At 45.1% G+C, this 19,935-nt stretch overlaps 1 protein-coding gene across 1 annotated transcript; it reads right to left on the bottom strand.

The window, feature by feature from the left end:
• Positions 1–7,845: 7,845 nt before the first annotated feature.
• DLEU7 (deleted in lymphocytic leukemia 7) lies at positions 7,846–16,855 on the bottom strand. Its single transcript, XM_061994305.1, has 3 exons — positions 16,836–16,855; positions 16,567–16,745; positions 7,846–8,667 (listed from the first exon to the last, which is right to left on the bottom strand). The coding sequence occupies exons 1-3, from the start codon at positions 16,852–16,854 to the stop codon at positions 8,461–8,463; spliced, it is 405 nt and encodes a 134-aa protein (XP_061850289.1). The 5' UTR covers position 16,855; the 3' UTR covers positions 7,846–8,460.
• Positions 16,856–19,935: the final 3,080 nt, after the last annotated feature.

Raw genomic sequence — 19,935 nt, 5'->3', positions numbered from 1 at the left:
GGTTTGATAACTTCCTGCTAAGTAGAGGTAGATCATAGAATCATAGAATGGTAGGTGTTGGAAGGGATCTTTAGAGATCATCTAGTCCAACCCCCCTGCAGAAGCAGGGTCACCTAGATCAGGTCGCATAGGAACACATCCAGGTGGGTCTTGAAGACCTCCAAGGAAGGAGACTCCACAACCCCTCTGCTGTACTGGTACATGTTACCACTAGCTATACTTGTGGTGCCACCAAATTAACTATGTGATTAAAAAAAAACCAGAAACCTGTCTCTTGACATAGTTTTAATGGTTAAAAAAAAAAAAATCCTATTTATAGAGGGGGCATAATTCAAAAACCGGGCTGAAAGCCTCAGACAACACCTTCCAGTGCTTTGAGAGTTTTGAATACATTGTATTTGAAAACAGACTTCCTGTAGTGTTTGAGCCCCTCCCTTTTCAATCCCAGCTGGTAAGAGTGGAAGTGGGCAGAAATTTAATTGCGATTAAAAATGTCAATAGTTGACTTGATAGTTTTGATATTCCGAAAAAGGGCGAGGGGGGGTAGGGGGGGAGCAGAGTGCAGAGAAGTTTCCTCCTTTTATTTGTTTGTCCGTCTGCCTTTCTCACACACCCCCTGTCTCCTCCCTCCTCTCTTTCACCCGCCTCCTTCCATAACCCCGTGCCCCAACCCCGCCTCCCCCACGCCCTAGCGCAATGTCCTTCTCTGTCCTCAAGGCCGCAACGCTCTTTCTTCTTTCTATTCCTCCCACCTTTTCATCCCTCCGCCCCTAATTTTTCACCCGCCGCACCGGCAGCTCCCCGCCGTCCCCATCCCCATCGCCACCCCCATCCCCATCGCCACCCCCATCCTCCCTTCCCTCCGCCGCCGCTCCCCGCCCGCCAGAGCGAGGCCCCCGCGCAGCGCCCGCGCAGCTCCCGTGCCCCGACGGTAACTCGCCAGCGCCCCCCGCCGTGCGCCCGCCGCAACGGCGCCCCCGCGCCGCTCCACGCAGCTCCCGCGCCGCCGCGTTTTCGGGCAGACAAGCGCCAAGGCGCCGAGGGGCCGCGTTCCTCCCCTGGGCTGCTCCGCACAGAGCAGGGTCTGGCTCGGACAGCCCAATAGACAGCGGTATTGCCGGCGTGCGCTCCGCGACCCCTGCCCGCCTCCCCGGGGGATGCAGCCACACGCTACACAGCGCGGTGCAAAGGACATCGGAAAGGACGCTGGTGAGATTCCTGGGCTGGCTGTTCGCATCGGCTGCTGAGCCCAGGCCCACAGGATGGGAGGGATCGGCCCAGGGGCTCGGCTTGCGGCGCGGGAGGCGGCTGAGGTACTCTCAGGCCGGTTTCATCGAACGGGTAGCAGCTGTAAGTTGCCGTCTCTGCGTGCAGCAGCTCCTCCTCTGCAGAAGAGCAACACCTCCTACCGTCTCCCCGGCGCAAAGCAGCGGGCGGCAAACACGGAGCCGCGTGCTCCACAAAATAGCACCAGAGCTGCTCGTTCGGTGAACGTTGCCTGTTCTGTGCATGTAGTGGAGCAGGAGCCTTCAGATAAAGTTTGTAATCATGGAAGAAAAAATGTGCAAAAGAATATGAAGGAAAAACCCTTTCCTGTGAGGGTGAGGGAGCCCTGGCACAGGTGCCCAGTGAGGATGTGGCGTCTCCTTCTCTGGAGGTTTTCCAAACCCACCTGGACACGTTCCTGTGTGACCTTACGAGGTAGACCTGCTTTAGCAGGGGGTTGGACTAGATGATCTCTAGAGGTCTCTCCCAACCCCTACCATTTCTGTGATTCTGTGAATCAAAGTCTGGCAGGAAAACTTACTGCTGACATCTCTTCTTGTCATCACTTGCTTGATGGCACTGCTGTAATAGTGCTCTTTGCACACTGTCTTTCTGTAATGGCCACACAGCTAAAGGACAAACCAGAATGTACTGTGGTGGGCTGCAATTTGTAGCACATAACTAAAAAAATTAGCAACCTCCACATTGTCTGGAGTGGCCTAAAGTGACAGTTGCTTTTAAGCAATGAGACATTCAGCTAAAAATTGTTAAAAATATTCAATTTCTAGCAGTAGAAATTTAGCCGGGCATGAATCTACAACCCAGTATTTGGAGTTGGCTGTGAAGTTTAATGTTTGACACAAAAAAACCAGCTGTGCTTGTTAGAAGACGGTCATCAATTTGGAAGCCTAAAGCAGTCTTGGTGTGGGGATTCACAATTGCAGGTGCACTGCTCAAAGCTGAGTGACAGATCAAATTTATTACAGGGATATAAAAAGATTACCTAGATGATGGTAGGGTGAGGGAGCCCTGGCATGGGCTGCCCAGCAAGGGTGTGAAGTTTCCTTCTCTGGAGGTCTTCAAAACCTACCTGGATGTGTTCCTGTGTGACCTAATCTAGGCTGACCTGCTTTTGGAGGGGGTTGGGACTAGATGATCTCTAAAGGTTCCTGCCATTCTATGATTCCATGACAGGACTGGTCAAAGCAAAAACTAACATCTTCTGGAAAAAAAAATGTCCCAGACTTTTCTGATTTAAATCTCATTCTATTTCAAGCAGCTAAAATAAAATGCAGGGCAGTTAAAATGAGTTTTATTTAGGAAAACATATTTACTGAAAAATCATTAACCTCTTTTATCATTTATTTTTTCAGTCTTGAAAAATCATCAATATTTAGATTGTGGAAATAAAATGCAAGTAGTTCTACACCTGCAATAAAAAGGGAGTGTGTGTATATTTTTATTGCGTTACTATATACGTTTTCTATTTTCCTGGACAAGTGCTTTGCCCCATGTGTTAACTTGAGCCTCGTGTGCTGAGTATAATAGGAAAATACTTTAATCATACAGAATCATTGGTACATTCATGCTCAGCGCCACTTTGCCCATTCATCTTCTTATTCACTAATTTCCTGATGTAGCAAATGTGTCTTGTGCTTGAAACCTGGCACACTGGTGGGAAACATCCCAATCCACTTAGACGCTGCTGTAGGAAGACCCAGTTGAAGCAACAGAGTATACATTCAAAGGCTGCTCACGTGAGTAGGGATTTGAGTCATCGAAGCCCAAAAGGATTGGTAAGGAGGAGGAATCTATTTTATCAGATGCCTGGTAGCAGGAGATGTAAATACCTAACCCAGATGAACAGACTGACTTTGTGGATGATATGCACAGCACTTGTGCTAAATTGGGTGGTGTTGCTTGGAAAGCACAACAGCAAGGAGAAGACACATATGGAAAGCTCTGAAACGTAGGTGCTCCAGAGAAGAATGTTGGGATGGGTACATGAAATCGCAGAGGTGCAAACAGTGTTCATTCTCCATCTGAACCCAAAGTGGAGTATGAAAAAATAAGCTTTTTCAGGTGTTGGCAGCGGTGTGTGTGACACACGAGCTGGTGACATAGCCGCCATGGAGCGAAGGCAGCAGGTTCCCTTGCTTCCTGTGTTGGAGACAGGAAGATACATTTCAAGCTGTTCTCTCTGATGCTCTGATTTTTGTCTGCTGCATGGCCAACATGACACTCTGAGGAGAGCAGCTCACACTCTGGCTCAAGGGCTGTTTGCCATGGCAGCAGTTGGTCAACCTGCCCAGGCCACAAACTGTGAATCCCTACCCCAAGGGCATGTTGGATGCTCATCTCTTCTATCACACTTCACCTCTATTAAGTTGTCATCAACATTCTCTAGGAACCTCCTGGACTGTGTGTGCTCAGCCGAGTGGCTTAGATGTCATCTACCTTGATTTCAGCAAGGCTTTTGACACCATCTCCCATTATATCCTTGTGGAAAAGCTCAGGCAGTGTGGGTTGGATGAGTGGATGGTAAGGTGGATCCAGAACTGGCTGAAGGACAGAGCCCACAGGGTGGCGATCAACGAAGCCAAATCAAGTTGGAGGCTTGGGGCCAGTAGAGTTCCACAAGGATCAGTTCCGGGGCCAGTCTTGTTCAACATCTTCATCAATAACCTGGATGAGAGGACAGAGTGTACCCTCAGCAAGTTGGCTGATGACACCAAACTGGGAGGACTGGCTGATTCCCCAGAAGGCTGTGCTGCCATTCAGTGGGATCTCGACCGGCTTGAGAATTGAGCAGAAAGGAACCTCATGAGGTTCAACAAGGACAAGTGCAGAGTCCGGCATTTGGGACGGAACAACCCCATGCACCAGTACAGGCTGGGGGTCGAACTGCTGAAGAGCAGCTCTGCAGAGAGAGACCTGGGAGTCCTGACTGATAATAAGCTGACCATGAGCCAGCAATGTGCCGTCGTGGCCAAGAAGGCCAATGGCATCCTGGGATGCATCAAGAAGAGTGTGGCCAGCAGTTCAAGACAGGTTCTTCTGCCCCTCTCCTCTGCCCTGGTGAGGCCTCATCTGGAGTCCCGTGTCCAGTTCTGGGCTCCTCAGCTCAAGAGGGACAGGGAAATGCTGGAGAGAATCCAGCACAGGGCCAGCAAGAAGATCAGGGGACTGGAACATCTTTCATACAAGGAAAGGCTGCAGGAACTGGGGCAGTTCAGCCTGGAGAGTAAGTGACTGTGGGGGGATCTCATTAACACAAGTATTTATAAGGTGGATGTCAGGAGGATGGAGAGACACTTTTTCTGTCATGTCCAATGATGGAACAAAGGGTAATGGACAAAAGCTGGAACATAAGAGGTTCCACTTAAGGGAAAACTTTGCTGTAAGAGTGAGGAAGCCCTGACACAGGCTGCCCAGGGGGGGAGTGGAATCTCCTTCTCGGGAGGTTTTTGAAACCCACCTGGGTATGTTCCTATGTGACCTGATGGAGGTGAACTTGCTTTGGCAGGGGGATTGGATTGGACTGGATGATCTTTAGAGGTCCCTTCCAACCCTTACCATTTTGTGATTCTGTGATTCTATTAAGGTATGGTGAAATGGCGCTTAGAGTCTCAAACATACCAAGGGGTAACTTGATGTAAATGTGCAGCTGCACTGATCTCCTGAAATGGGGTGTGTTGTGTGTTTTGCAATTAGAGTGAGCTAATTGTATGTGTGCAGGCAGTTGCCACAGCTCAGCTGATGGGTGGTAACTTATTAAACCACAGTAATGTGAGGACTTTGAGTCATGAAACCATACCCAAAGTGTTTGCAGACTCAGTACCTGAGAACCCATTGCTTTCCCGTTCCATTGCACTGTCAAGGAGGTGAATTGAAAACCTGTACTGTACAGTCCATTGCAAGATGAAGTTTCCCCAAGGGATTCTCAAATTTCTAGCTGGAATTTCAAAGAATTTAACAATGTTTTCTTTTTAAATGACCTCGAATCAAAATATTCATTTTAAGTGGGAATGTTTGGGAAAGAAAGAGTTCTGGAAATTTTCAGCATAAACACTAATTCTTGTAAAAACCCATGAAGAGTCATATTCAGAAGACTTGAGTTTCCCCTAAGTCTCCAGGTCTTGTGTTTTTTACCTACTAGAGATCTCTGCAGGCCTAGAGCCACGTGCAAGGGAACCTTTTCAATTTGGTGGAACTGTGGCTGGAGTATTTTTGGGGATGTAATGCACTTTTTAATCTGTAGCACTTGCTAGTTTCTTAGAAGCTTGAAGAGAACATTACCTGCTAAATGCTTTCGTTCCTCTGCACTCAGTCATTCATTTTGTGTGCACATGAACATGATTGGGCAAAGAGAGTCTAAATCATAGAATCACATAATGGTAGGGGTTGGAAGGGAACTTTGGAGATCATCTAGTCCAACCCCCCTGCAAAAGCATGTTCACCTAGATCAGGTCACATAGGAACATGTCCAGGCGGGTCTTGGAGACCTCCAAGGAAGGAGACTCCACAACCCCTCTGGGCAGCCTGTGCCAGGGCTCCCTCACCTGAACAGTCAAATAGTTTTTTCTGATGTTTAAGTGGACCTTTTGTGCTCCAGCTTCATCCCATTACCCCTTGTCCTGTTGCTAGCTACTATAGAAAAAAGGGATGTCCCAGCCTCCTGACACCCACCCTTTAGATATTTATAAATGTTAATAAGATCACCCCTCAGTCAGGATTCAGGATGAGTTGTTCCATCGCTTTTCCAGGGATGGAGGTGAGGCTGACCGGCCTGTAGTTTCCTTGGTCATTCTTGCCCTTTTTGAAGACTGGAGTGACATTGGCCTTTCTCCAGTTCTCAGGCACTTCACCTGTCCTCCATGATTGCTCAAAAATGATAGAGAAAGGCTTAGCAATCACATCAGCCAGCTCTCTATAATTTTTGAACAAAAATCAGCCTGTTGTTTTGGTTTTTTTTTTTCAGAGCCCACCCAATGCCAACCCTGTTAGCAACACTGATGGTGGGAGCTTTGACCTGGAGAGTGTAGCTCAGATTCTGGCCCTAGTGAAGCCAAGGAGATCTTGCTTTTGATCTTCAGACCAAGGTTTCAGTGCATTGAACTGAATACTAGTGAGAGGTATAGAGAGTGCCCAGGGAAGCTTTTCTTTTAAATTACTTTTTAATTAAACTGGAGATAAATCCCTTTGTGCTGACGGTTAATGCCCTGCTGAAGGAACTGGAACACATAAGATGGTGCTTGTGTGTGAAAGCAGATTGAGTAAACTAATAGAAACAACTGTAGAAAGCCAGGGAGCAACCTCTCTAAATGGTAGGAAATAACAGAATGGCCCTTGGCAGCCAGGACAAGAGGTGTCTGAGCTGCAGCGGGAGGCTGTCATGTCAAAACCAGGGTGAGGGTAAGGAAGTGATGGCACTGCTTTGCATGCTGCAAAGCGAGGGGACTTCGGAGCTGCAGCTGCAGCTACCTTCACCCAGGTTTCCTCCCCTAGTCTCTCTGTTGCCCACACGTCTCTCCTCCAAGGGAATAACATTAGAAAAATAGCCAAAATACTCCTTTCACAGGACTTCTGCAGGCCTCTATCCCTTCACAGTGAAAGGTGATGCCAGTGACAGTAGATACACACTCCCCTGTACCGCTGTAGGTATGCGTGTAACCCCTTTGTGTGCATGCCCTGTTTGTTTGCTGTGTGCTGTCATGCTCAGCGTTGCCCTGGAGATCACAACATTCTGGCAAACACCAGGGTGTTCTGCTCCCAGCAGAGCACTTTTCCCTCTTTGCTTGAGGGAGGGAGTCACACTTTAAAAAAAAAAACACCAAAAACCAAGGAAATATCTGGTGCTGGCCTGACCTTCATGGTTTATTTCTCCCCATTTCTAAATGCATTCGAAGCTGAGACATCTCATGCACAATTTCAACCCAGGGCAGCTGTCTGCATTCACTCTAAGAGCCAGTGAATAAGCGTTTTGAGGTAGCCTTAATTATAGCTGTGAGTGTGACACCAGCGTAACATTTAAAGTGTGAACATAAAATATGGCAAATCAATCAGAGTACGGAATCATGCTCGGAAAGTATTCAGCTGATGATCTTCATGATCACACACTAAAAAAAAAGAAAGCAAAAAATAATCACATGTGGAAATTCACTCCTCCAGCCAATGGAAAGAGATACTTTTCTATCTCATGGTCTACAAAATTCCCTCACCTACTACCCAAATCGCAGTTAAAAGGAGCTTAATTTATCCCTTTAAAAAAAAAAGAAAGGGTTTTACAAGCCGTTATTCCTGCTCAGCAATCACACAGACATTAAATCTTATTGCAAAAAGAGGGGGTGAATGCCTCTTCTCAGCATTACAGCTGCAGCTGTTTGACAGAAGTAAGTGACTTCATAAACCCTCTTGATTTGGCAGTAGGAGAGCAGAGTTTTATGCTGTCTGCTGCACAGTCACAGGGGCTGAGAAAGCTTTGCAAAGCAGTCTTCACAAATGTTTCACCTCAGTTTATAAATACCTTTGCTTCGCCGTGTTAATGCCTCTTTTGCTTTGCTTTCCATTCACCTCCACTGGATCATCTACCAGGACCTTTTATTGCTTTAAAGTGATTGATCCCACTGGTCCCACATATTTTTCTTCTTTTTTTTTCTCTTTTCTTAAGGGAGATACAGCACTTTCACCTTTCCACTGCTTTCTTGGCTTATTATGGCAAAATACAGAAAAGATGTAACAGACTGTCTTTGTGGCGTAATCAGACTGTATACCTTCTCGTGAAAGAGCCCATACTTAAGCACTGTATTTTCTCTGCCCTCTCAAGTGTCCACTCCATAATGAATTACTTGAAAACACATTTTTTTTTCTGAGCTGTGATGAAAACAGAGAGATTTGGGATGACTGTCTTCTCGCCCTTCACATTTTCTGTGTTCATTTTGAGACCTTACTATTTCGTAAGGAATATCGGTTCCTCCAGAGCAAGTTCTGGAGATGTTCCCAGCTCCCACTGGCGTGACTTTGGTATGAGTTTGTTACGAGAAGGCTGTTCAGTAGTTTGCAGGAACACCATCTTCCTTGGGAAGTCTTCACTGATGTAAAGTCAGTGGGAAATCTTGCTACTGTAAAGACTCCAGGATGCACCTTTCCAGATATCTGTTATTTTTATAGGACCAGCACAGCTCGCAGGCTGTTTTACATTGCCAGGAGGTTTCGCAGAATTTGTCTCAGAGCAGATCGGACGGGGATGTAAGATTCTAGGGGGAAAGCTTCCAATGAACAAATGAGTTTCCCAATGATGGTCTTCAAACACTGGTGGGCTTCATGTAAGTCACTCTCAAATTGTTGACTGTCTCTTTGTAAAGCCATATGAGTACAGATATTTCTAAACTCAATGCTATCCTAAAAGTAAAAGCAAAAAAAATTGAGTGAAAAATAATGCTCGTCTAGTTTTCTAGGTGTGGTTCCTAAACAGAGACTTCCTAGTCATGAATGTTCAACTCTGATTTAATGTGAAACACCTTCAGTTTTGAGATGCATGTAGTGCTACCATTAAAAACCTCCATGAGCTGTCTTGGCAGGCAGCCTTGCGTAGCAGTTTCACCTACTCACTTTTAAGGGGTGCTTTCTTCCCCAGGCATCAATAAATACTTTTTTAAAAGACTGTTTCTACCAGGCAGACGTTTTGTAGCCATCCTCATGCAATTCAGCTCCCCCTACCGGGTAGAAAGGTAAGACCTCAGGGGAATATTGTTATCCAGACATCTCGGAGAGTTCCCAGTGACTCCCAAGGGCATTTTGTGATGGCAACCCTCACTGATGCATCATTTCCATGAGCTGTCCTTCATCTGTGACATAACTGGGGTCATGACAGCTCTGTCTGTTGTCCACTGTAACAAGTGAGGAAGACTTCCCAGTCCCCTAGATGTGGCACGGCCTGCAGCATAAGGAGCACTGCCCTAAGACTTGCAAAACCATGACATGAAGGGGTATCTTATTGTTTACAAGTATCTAAATGGTGGGTGTCAGGAGGTTGGGACACCCCTTTTTTCTATTGTAGCTAGCAACAGGACAAGGGGTAATGGGATGAAGCTGGAACACAAAAAGTTCCACTCAAATATAAGAAAAAACTATTTGACTGTTCAGGTGAGGGAGCCCTGGCACAGGCTGCCCAGAGGGGTTGTGGAGTCTCCTTCCTTAGAGGTCTTCAAGACCCACCAGTTCATGTTCCTATGCGACCTGATCTAGGCTGACCTGCTTCTGCAGGGGGGTTGGACTAGATGATCTCTAAAGGTCCCTTCCAACCCCTACCATTCTATGATTCTATGATGATTCTATGGCATCGTGCTGGGGAAAACCACAACACTGTGCTAGGCAAATGCTCTACAAGGGGCAGATGCATTCCTTTATTCAGTCAAAGCAACATCATTGTTTGCCATTCATGGAAACCCCTACCTGCTGTGTTTAGGAAAAAAAAAAACTAATTGGAGCCAGTTTTCCCCTAAGGAGATGAAGTGCTGCTGGCTGTAGTGCCTTGCAACCTTCTGCTTGCCATTGAGCTGGGCCAGCACTGGTTTGAGAGCACTGTGTGGAGGTGCACATTGAACATGTACATTTACACAACTACTGAAAGAAAACATTCTCCCCATCTACTCCTACCCTGAGGGTAGAATCAGAGCTTTAACTTGCAGTGGTTCCCCAGCCTAATTTGCTCTAGGAAAGGGCTGTGTCAGCACAAAGGTTAGGAAGACCTGAGTGCTGGGAATGAGCATTTGGAGGTGAAGAGCCTCCTTCTTCTGACAGCAGGATCAGCCTCTGTCATGCTAAAATTTATGTGCAAACGTGAGCTCAGTCACAGCCTATGCCTTCATGAGATCTCATGAGCAATGAATGCTCCAGGACAAGCTGTAGGGGACAGGGGAACCTTTCCCTGTAGCACATGGTAAACAGTAGATTTTGGCACCTCTTACCTTGTTCACTTGATGTGTTTACTCTTTTAGTTACTCCCAACTTCTGTTTTTAGCTGGGAGGAAATTGAGTTTCAATGTTATTCTTAAAAGCATGGAGGTTCAGACTTACTGTGGGTTTTACCTTTGCCTAGGCAACCCCAGCTTCACAACAGTAACAGCAAAAAGGATTTGCAGTTGAAGAACTAAAATGCGAGTTAACATCAAAACTAGTGCTGAATGACTGTCCCAGACAGCAAATAGAAGGCATTCATTATGGAAATACAACAACTAGCCATCCAACACCATTCTTGGGCCCTTAGGTATTGTATGATAGTGGTTGTGGGTTCTGCTGCGGCAAGGTGAACTAACTGCTCTGGTATGCCTCAGTGCCGAAAAGCTAGGGAGTCCTGAGTCAGGAGGTTAGCTGAAAAGCAGCCTTTTTCACATATATTTCCAAAGTTTCCCTTTTCAGAAAGATTTTGATGTTTCCTTTGAAGGTCACCTTTCAAATCTGTTCTGTAAAGTTGCCTTAGGTATAAAATCCTTACTCAAATATATTAAAAGGTCAAATAAATTGCACTAAGTAAACAAGCTAGCTTTGCTAGCTTTTGCAGGTGTCCAGCACATGGGAGATTTAGGATACTTGACGGAGAATAAAAACTTTACTTATCTCTCTCCTTTCAGTAAAAGCGGGCAGTAACTAACTGAAGGAAAAGAAAATGCTTCAGATGAAAAATTCTTTCCGTTTTAACTTCAGCAAATAGGGCCCTTGTGAACTGAATAGATAGAGAGCAACAGCTCCTGCAGTACTTTGCCATTTAAGAGAAGGTAACAGGAGTATTTGCAGTGATTTTATTGTAAGTGTTCTCAACTGCAGGACAGGAGCAGATCCTCCCTGCAGCTTTCATTTGTCAAGATCCATATGCTTAGACAGATGAGTTCATAAAGAACCTCTCCAGAATCAAAACAGCATGGCCTACTAGTTTCAAAGCTCTCTAATTTATGACTTAAAATTTTCCACTGCTCTGGGTCTGTTTCATGCAGTTGTCACTCAGTGGCAGGCTGCAGTTTCAGGATGTTTCTGATGGCCCAGCTTTTATTTTTGAACCTTAACATAAAACTGATACCGTCCACGTGAGTTGCTTTGCATTTGTGAGGAGGTCACTTTTTATAAAGGCTTCCTTAGAGAAGATGCTTTCTTACATCTTTTATTTTACTCAGAGGTGCCAATCTGACCCATCAAACAGATTCCTACAGCTGGCTTTTACAGACAGCTGCCTTTTTCTTCAGCACGCTCAATTTTTAGACCCCGGCCTGCTGCCAACCCTCAACATTTTTTCTTAATCTCCACACACTCTGGAAGACAAAATTTCCACTGAAGGCAGAGTGGCAGCGGTGGTGCCCTGGTCCAGGCGCTGGATGCTCTCCATGATCATCAAGCCAAAATCTGGAAGTAGGGGCTGGAGTGCCAAAGCTCCTAATGTCCATTCCTGGTAACTCAGTGCCTCCACCCCTACTGACCTATTTTATATTTTTCCAGTATAAATTCTCAGGTTAGCTCAGCTTCTGGAGGAATAAAATGGTCGCTTTAGAAAGTGCTTCCTATGGCATTCCTTAGATGCATGAAAATCTAAGCCGGGGCTGTATGTGGGGTCAGTGGGAAGCATTAGGAACAGTTTATTTGATGGCTGCTGTAGGATGAACTGAACCTGGAGTGCCTCTTTCCCTCTGACAACCTTAAAGGGAAGACAGCTTGAGCAGCTGTCTTTGGGATAACTCTGTGTGGCAGAGAAGCCTCACCTCCAGTCTATATCCATCTCACTTGATGTTTTCTGAAACAGTTGCATTTGGAAGATATAATAATTTCCTGTAAAGTTACTATTCCCGTGGAAAAAAAAATTCCCCCAAGCCCCTAATGTGTGTAGTTCATTCTGTGGTTTGCTGCTGCAGAGCCTCTTTCTAACACAGTAGGTGCAGATGCATGTGGAGTGCAGCACTATCATATTAATAATATGGAACTGCCTAAGCATATTTCTTCTGGGCTTCCAGAAAGATCTTGGAGGCAATTCCTCCCCTGAAGAATTCCAAATTGTCCATTTGTCAGTATTTTAAAAACAGCCACACAAGTGAGAGTATTGATGCCTACGGTTTGCAAAGAACTTTATCAAGGGCGAGGCAATTTTTTTTCCAGGATCGCTCTTCATATTAATTACTTTAAAGAAATGAACATTCAAAGCTATTAAGTCCAGGAACAACTTCATAATATCAGCGTCTGCAGAATGAAAAACGTGCATGCTGGCACATTTGTTCAACTCGTGGTGGCAAGCGGGGACTCTGCTGCTGTTTTATGCGAATTCTAATGAAAGCAATTTATTTCTTTTCCATCACCCCTAAGCCTTTATTTATGAATCAGTCTTCAGCTCTCTCCCATAAAGAAGAACGAGTCATTTTGGTACTGAGAACTAATCTCTGATTCACATCAGGAAATCAGCAACCTGAAAACAGGGTTATTAACTACCGTTAGAAATACCATCTAACAACAGCCACATGTTCTGTATTTCTCCCTCAAAGTGTACGAATTCCCTGTGTGAAGAGCCTTGGGCTTAATGCTGGGCTGAGCAGGTGGCAGAGATGCCTGACTGCACCAGCCCTCACTGCTTTTCTTCTGAGGAGCAGGACATGAGGAAGAACTTTTTCACGGAGAGGGCTATTAAGCATTGGAATGGGCTGCCCAGGGAGGTGGTGGAGTCACCGTCCCTGGAGATATTCAAAAGATGCATAGATGAGATGCTGAGGGATATGGTTTAGTTTAGTGATGGGCTTGGCACTGTGAGGTTAGTGGATGGACTTGATCTTAAAGGTCTTTTCCAATCGTAATGATTCTATGATGTCCAGGTCTTCCCTTGTGTCCAAAGTCATTGATGCTTGATGCTGTGCTGTTGTTTATCCTGCAATAAACTTGTGGTTTCTCTTTCGTTCCCCAGGGAGGAGTTTCAATATCTAGCAGAAAAACAAAGCCCATGGCTGGCACCACTGTGGGCAGGCTTAGAAGAGACAATGCACCATCAGCCCTGATTGCCTGTGGAAAGCCTGGCAGTATTCATACCATCTTTTGAGTCCCAGTGTTGTCACTTGCTCTCAGTACAAATTAAGTGCCACTGGGCTGACTTCATGGCAACTGCACTGTTTCACCCTGACAGGAGATCCAGGACAGGGGAACTACAGGTGGATCTGCACGTCTGATGATGCTGCTCCTTTTAGCTAGATGTGCCAAGCCTGATGCCTCAACCTTCTCCTCCACACTGGGCAGGCACCACAGCAGCTTAGGCATTGAGCAGTGGCACTATAGCACAGGGGCAGGAGAAACTTGCACAGTCAGAACTGTTTTTACTATCCCGCCCTGCCGATCTGGCACCTTTTAAGGGCACTATTTTCATTCCCCCCTTAAAGAAAATACCATGGCTGTTTTGCAAATGGGATGGCTATTTTAACTTCTTAGCGTGATTTGTATTCCATTCCCCGCTGGCTGCTTCAAGATCGGCTCAATCCAATCCACTACACATTTCTGATTTAGTGCTGTCCCTGCGACCCCTCGGTAACTCCAGCACAGGAGACAGGATGTTATCAAAAAGCTGGAGTAATGCATAGCTGCACCTGAGCACAGCCAGGGCAAGCCACACGCTGCTATTTCGGGAAGCTTTCATACCTTGTATTTTTCCTTTTCAAATGCACTCACATTGCTGCTTAAAATACAGAATCTCAGTTGAAAAAAAGAAAGGGAAAAAAAGAACGTTCTGTTCACCTTGGTAGTGTGTAATTACAGGAGGGAGAAAACATGGACATTAGTATAGGATGCCTTTGTGGAGGCAGGAGGTGTGAGGAGTTTGCTTGTGGGTGCAAATGCCAGTAAGCAGCTGGTTAGGCAGCAGGGCAACGTGATCACCTGAGTCTCGGGACTGGGGAAAGAGGCCTGTTGCCCTTCCTCACCTTCATGCAGATCTTTCGTCCATGTAGTCTTTTTGCAGTTGTACTACAGGTAAAATCAGTAAGAATGCTGTTGCTGTCACTAGCAACGCATTTGCTCAAAATTCTCGTGAGGATGTCAGTTTTGGTCAGAAATTAACACCCACCTTTTTACTGCTGAGGACTAGCACTGGTTTTCTCAGTACCTACAGGAAATGGGATGTTTCAGGGTTGTCCTTCCCATTCCTTGAATCTATTTTTTCTTCTAGCCTATGTTTATCTGTTAGGGAACGTTTTTATAGAGTTATTTTTTGAACCAGTTCAGCTGGTAAACCAGTATGGATACCATAACATAGTAAAAGGAAAACAAGGAACAAGTCCAAAACAAAGGGAAAAGGAGAAGGTCAGGATTGTCAAGAAGGAAATGAAAGAGACCAAACTGTAGGAATAAATGAGAAGGACCAAATACTGGTTACCAGCATGAGTGAGTGTCTCTGAGACGTAAACCCAGAGTTTTCCTTCAAAAACAGTGAATGGAAGGGCATGCTACCAAGGGCTGCATTTTGAAGGGACTTTGGCTAACTCATTGCCTTAGAGCTTATTTTCAAGGGCTTGTTCATGTGAATTTATGAACAGGTTATAATATAAATGGATCTCTTGGAATCCAATTTACTTCAAATCTGGAGCAGTGAAACTACTTGCAACTAACGGGGTCGATTATCCGTGACACAGGTTCTGAGAAAACCTAGTGCAAAATTTATGTGACCTCTCTGGAGAAGGGAAGGAGAGAAAGTCCTGGAGTTCAATGGGTCATGATAATGTGAAAAAAGTGACCTAACCTAGCTTCAAGCAGAATAGGAAAATCAGAACCCAAAGTAAACTGTATTCCCAGTGGTATCTGAACACATGCTTTCATACAATTAGATATTAAAGTAGTTCTCAGAAAGAAGAGGAAGAAAATAAAACCTTCATTGGGGAGGCCATATTTCATCAAGCTAGCATTTGTACAAAACCCAAATGTCATTAGCCGTGTTTGTTTTAAATTACAAGCAATGAAGAAGTCTTACTGGAAAACTGGTATTGCAAAAGCCCAACCTATCACTGTGCTCTCATTTTGGAAGAATATTGTCTAACAATTTCATTTGATTTTTAACACTTTCTATGTCATGCATAGCTTCCAACATTTCCCCTTCCTTCTCTAGGTTTCTTTATTCCCAATGGACTCTTGTATATTCCTGGAGAGTGACCGAAATGTTCAAAGGTTCCTTCTGATTCTTGGTGACTGAGTTTATGAGTGAGCTGTATCTTGACTTGAGACAGCTTGGGTTTGAATTTTAACAAACCATGAGCAATCACAAAGCTGGCTGTACTCAGTACATGTGAAAATATTATCTTGCAAAATCTCCAATTCGTCACAAAGATACTGAGAAACCAGAAGTCACAACAAAACATTGTTCACAAACATTTGTACACCAGATGAGACTTTAAGTGGCTATATCTTTGCTGCTAGGGGATACCCAGCTTCCAACATTGTGCTGATTTGTGTTGGGAAGGTTGGCATAAAAGCAAATGAGCAGATTCTAGCTTTAGCTCAGCTGGCCCAACAATTGGTGTTTACTACTAATGGGGTTTCTGTGGCATGCACCTTTGATAGTGAAAATCAGATAAGAACTTCCATCTTGTTCTAGATGTTGCACCCAAGATGCACTTTAAGGTAAAGGCCTTTTGGGTAATGCCAATGTAAACTGACTTGGAACGAGACACAGGAGACATATTGGAGTTCAACAACTAAATCCATGAATTGCAGGCCCTTACATGGGCTTTTTTCTTAGACTTCTTCCTGGGGCAATATCCATATCCATTGTATTTATTGTAAAATTCAGGATTTCTTCAGGTATACGTTCATTGGGGCTCATTTGCTGGATTTATAATGTGTCAAATGGAGCAGCCATGGGCTCTGTCAGTTTGCCATGTTTCACCTGCAGGTTACCAGTCATATCCTGCATCTCCAGTTGGATTTTGGCTCTTTTAGAACTGGAGAATAGCTTTATAGTTTAAGACTTTATGTACGGTTATAGAAATCTAGACATATAAAGCTGGCTTCTGAAAAAGCTCTAAATAATCTTTCCAGGCTACTCAGCGTGTCAGTAAGCCTTCATCCTGCCAAAGAGTGTTTTTATCCCCTAAACCCCCATGATGCAACTACACTGAACTGTCAGTAGCTTTCTGTTGTGCAGGCTGAAGGCTTAAATTACTTAACTGAAAACTAATGTAAATGAAACTCTTCCAGTCCTCATAGTAAAACACAGCACATGCAATTATGGGTGCAGTCCACTGCCCTTCTGCCAAAAGCCCAAGATACATGTATTTCTGTCTCTCACTTACTTACTTTTGGGTGGAGAGGAAGAGGATTCTGCTCTAGGAGAGGGAGCAGGAGAGTCTGTTCTACTTGTACGAGCTGGGAAGTTGCTTCTACTAGTCGGGACATCTTGCTGTGCAGAGCCATCTCTCGGAGTGTCTCACGCCTTGTCAGCCTTGGCCATGCCAACCTCTCTGGCCTGGCCTCACCTGAGCACAGAGGAGATAGATCTTCACTCTCTTCTCCCTTAGGGCTTTTCCTTGGGGTTTTTCTCTCTTCCCCCAGCTCCTGAGCCTCACCATGCTCGGATATCTCCATCTCCTCTCCCAGGCTGTGCCAAGCAGGGCCAGACCTGCCAGTGGTGAAGCTTTGATAGTGGGAAGGCTGCAAGGGACTGTGAGGAGGATGGGGGGATGCAGCAGCCTGGAGGCTGCTAAGAGCCCATGCCTGATACCTGATAGATGCAAGTAGAGAGGTTGGACTGGCCATTATTCTTCTGACCTCTCTTTCCACTACAGACTTGGCTTTTTAAACCTGGTTCAGCCACTTCCCTCCCTCTTCCCTCTTATCTTTGGCCCCACGGTGTGTGGCCGCCCGCCCCACCTGCCTCTCCAGACCCTCTGTAGAAACAGAGGCGAGCAGATGAGTGCAGAGCTCAGAGCTGCTGAACTTTTTGCACAAGGTGGTGTAAATCCTCCCGTGGTCCCTCTTGGGAGTGGGCTTGCCAAGGCTGGCGCATTCAAGGGGGTGCGGTATGCCTAGAGTCAGCCCTCAGGAGGTTGTGTTATAAAGCTTGGTGCTGAAGGATTTAACAATGTGTTTCTATGTGTAATTTAAAAGGAGAGCAAGGGCGAGGACCGAAACCTTTTGTTCCAAACCCCTCCTGGTTTTGAGGATGTTCATCGTGGATCTGGTTGATGATTCTGCATCCAGTGCCAGGTGCCTCCCAGTGACACCCACATCAAGAGGCAGAGAACCCTGAAAACACCCACCCGGGTCCATTCATCAGGGTTTCTACCAAAAGCCTACAGCTCCTGATAAGTCAAAACTTATCAGCCTAGCCTCGTTTATTATTATTATTATTATTATTATTATTATTATTATTGCTGCTGTTGTTGTTGTTGTTACTATTCACAGCCTCAAAATGCATCAGATGCATCCAAACCTGTCAAGCTGACAGTACCATGCTTGGAGCATGGAAAAAAGAAGCAAAAAAAAATGTCAAGTAGGAAAACAGTGGGTTGGAAACGGGAAGGCTGAATGAACCCCACCTGAAATAACTCAAAAAAAAGGCATTTCTGGCTTTGGTAAGTCAGCCAGAAGGATCCTATATGTTTTTGTATATGGTTCCCAGAGGATTTAAAACTGTAAGATTTGATGCTAAACCTATTTCTGTGCTGTGAAACCAGGGACAGCTGTACAAATATTTGCTGTTTTTAATTAAACCTAACATTGCTACTTCCTTCATTTAAGTTAGGTCAAAGGACTGGCAATTTTATGCTTTGATAGATGAAGAAAAACAGTTGTGGGTGTTGTGTTTTAGAAATATGTTATAAAATAAGAAGTCTGAGGGAAAAGGCCTTAGAAGCTGTAATAGCTCTACCCTTGTGCTTTCTTCTCGGAGATGTTTTCCTTGTCAAATGTTTTGCCTTATCCATAGAGCAACTGCTTCTGCTGTAATTGGGATCGTTATGTTTCCTTGAAAGACTTTTATCTAGAGTTTCCATTTGCTTCCTAGTTAATCTTCTGGTAGCTTTGTGTTCTATATATGTAGGTACATCTGCTTTGTTAGGGAGAAGTGAAGAGGGACATGTCTGGTCCCGCTCTCTTTGGATTGCCGCTAAATTGCCCGAGTCACTCGGTGGAACATCTCACATCAGTTCCCTCAGGAGAGTTGTTGATCTTTCTCCTGCTCCTCAGAGCAGAGCTTCACTGCCACTGTGTCTTGCAAAATTCGGGATATAAACCTCATCTCAGGACTGGAGATAAAATATCAGTTCAGAGAAGTGGGTACAAGACCGTGCAGAACGCACAGGTTTGTGGTTTATCAGCTTGCTCACTTTCCAAGTGCTAGAAATATGGTCTTCTTAGGTGGTCTGAAGTTTTGGGGTGGATTAACATTTTTTAAAACATTTTTTTAATACAGAAACACAGAAACCTCCAAACCCTCTAACAAACCCTTATCAGGAATTTTCTTAGAGAAACGTTACACATGGACAACTGCAAAAGCAAGAAGTGGAAGTCTGTCTTTTTTTCCAACATCTGCCTCACTAATTGTTCATTGTTTATATATGCACCACATGGAGCCCTGAAGGCACTGAGCCATCAGTCAAGTAGAGAGTAAACCTAAAGGAGATGTATCACAACTCAGTACTAAAGAAATTGTATGCTGTGACATCTACTTTAATTACCGCTAGTACCTCTCCCATCATAACTAAAATCATGGCAGAATGAGTCTGTTAACTGTTTTTAACAGGATTCCAGCGTGTGTCCATAAATACAGACATTCTCTTCCTGATGCTGCTGCTGTCCCACCTGCTTGGCTGAGTATGTCTGAAGGGGCAGAAGTGGATGGAGGAACTTTTGCCCCCCGCTCCAGGATATATGAGAAAAGGCCAAGTTTTTCCCTACTGTACTTCTGCTATAATTGAATGTACTTTTACAGTCAATGAGTTTTTCTCAATGAGTTAACCATCCTTTCAGAAGAAAAAAAACCCCAAGATGAATAGCTGCTTATTTTAATCTGGCAGCACTTTGAGCAAATACAGCATTTTTTCTGTCTCATGTAGCTCAGGGCTAAAAACGCAAAGAGCAAGAAAACTCCCCCCCTGCTCCTCGCTGCCAAAATGAAAGTCAAGGTTTTGTGGAATTCAGCACAATCCATGGGATTTATGTTGCACCTGTTGAATTCTCACAAGAAATATCAATTAAAATATTGTGACTTTGGAAGGAACATAGGAAATCTGCAGGGAGACTCGATCTCCCTGGCTTTTCTGCACCTGCAGCGGTCTGCCGTCCCAGCTCGGTGCCTCTTGGGCAAGGAGGGGCTGTCGGGCTGGTGCCACGTGCCACTCCGTCTTCATTTCCCCCATCTGCTTCATGCTCACTGTTTCTTGTTTGAGTTGGCACCCATCAACAGTATTGGGATGATGAGGCCTTGCAGATGCAGTTCTGCAGCATTTGGTGGTGTGCTCTTGGGATGCTCTCGCTGCCCTCCAGCGTCTGGACTGCGAGGGGGAAAGGGGAAGCCAAGATCCTGTAGCAGTTAGCTCCAAAGCCAAATCAAACCTGATAATCATTTTTAAAAAGCTTGAGTGGCTGCAAGTCCATAAACCTTTGTCCCCAGTTGGTGCTAGTGGGATTTACCAGGAGTCATGGGCTGGGTTCTGCTGTTGCCGT

This window comes from Colius striatus, chromosome 1, assembly GCF_028858725.1.
Source record: "Colius striatus isolate bColStr4 chromosome 1, bColStr4.1.hap1, whole genome shotgun sequence".
NCBI classification, from domain to species: domain Eukaryota; kingdom Metazoa; phylum Chordata; class Aves; order Coliiformes; family Coliidae; genus Colius; species Colius striatus.
The sequence above is the reverse complement of the archived record's forward strand: the minus strand, read 5'-3'. Positions and strand labels throughout refer to the sequence as shown.

What these genes read in the sequence shown, in the direction of transcription:
- DLEU7 (XM_061994305.1), bottom strand. An exon ending in CTCTTCCTCTCCACCCAAAA is followed by an intron (nt 8,668 to 16,566) that starts GTAAGTAAGTGA and finishes TTTTACTTTTAG; the next exon opens with GATAGCATTGAGTTTAGAAA.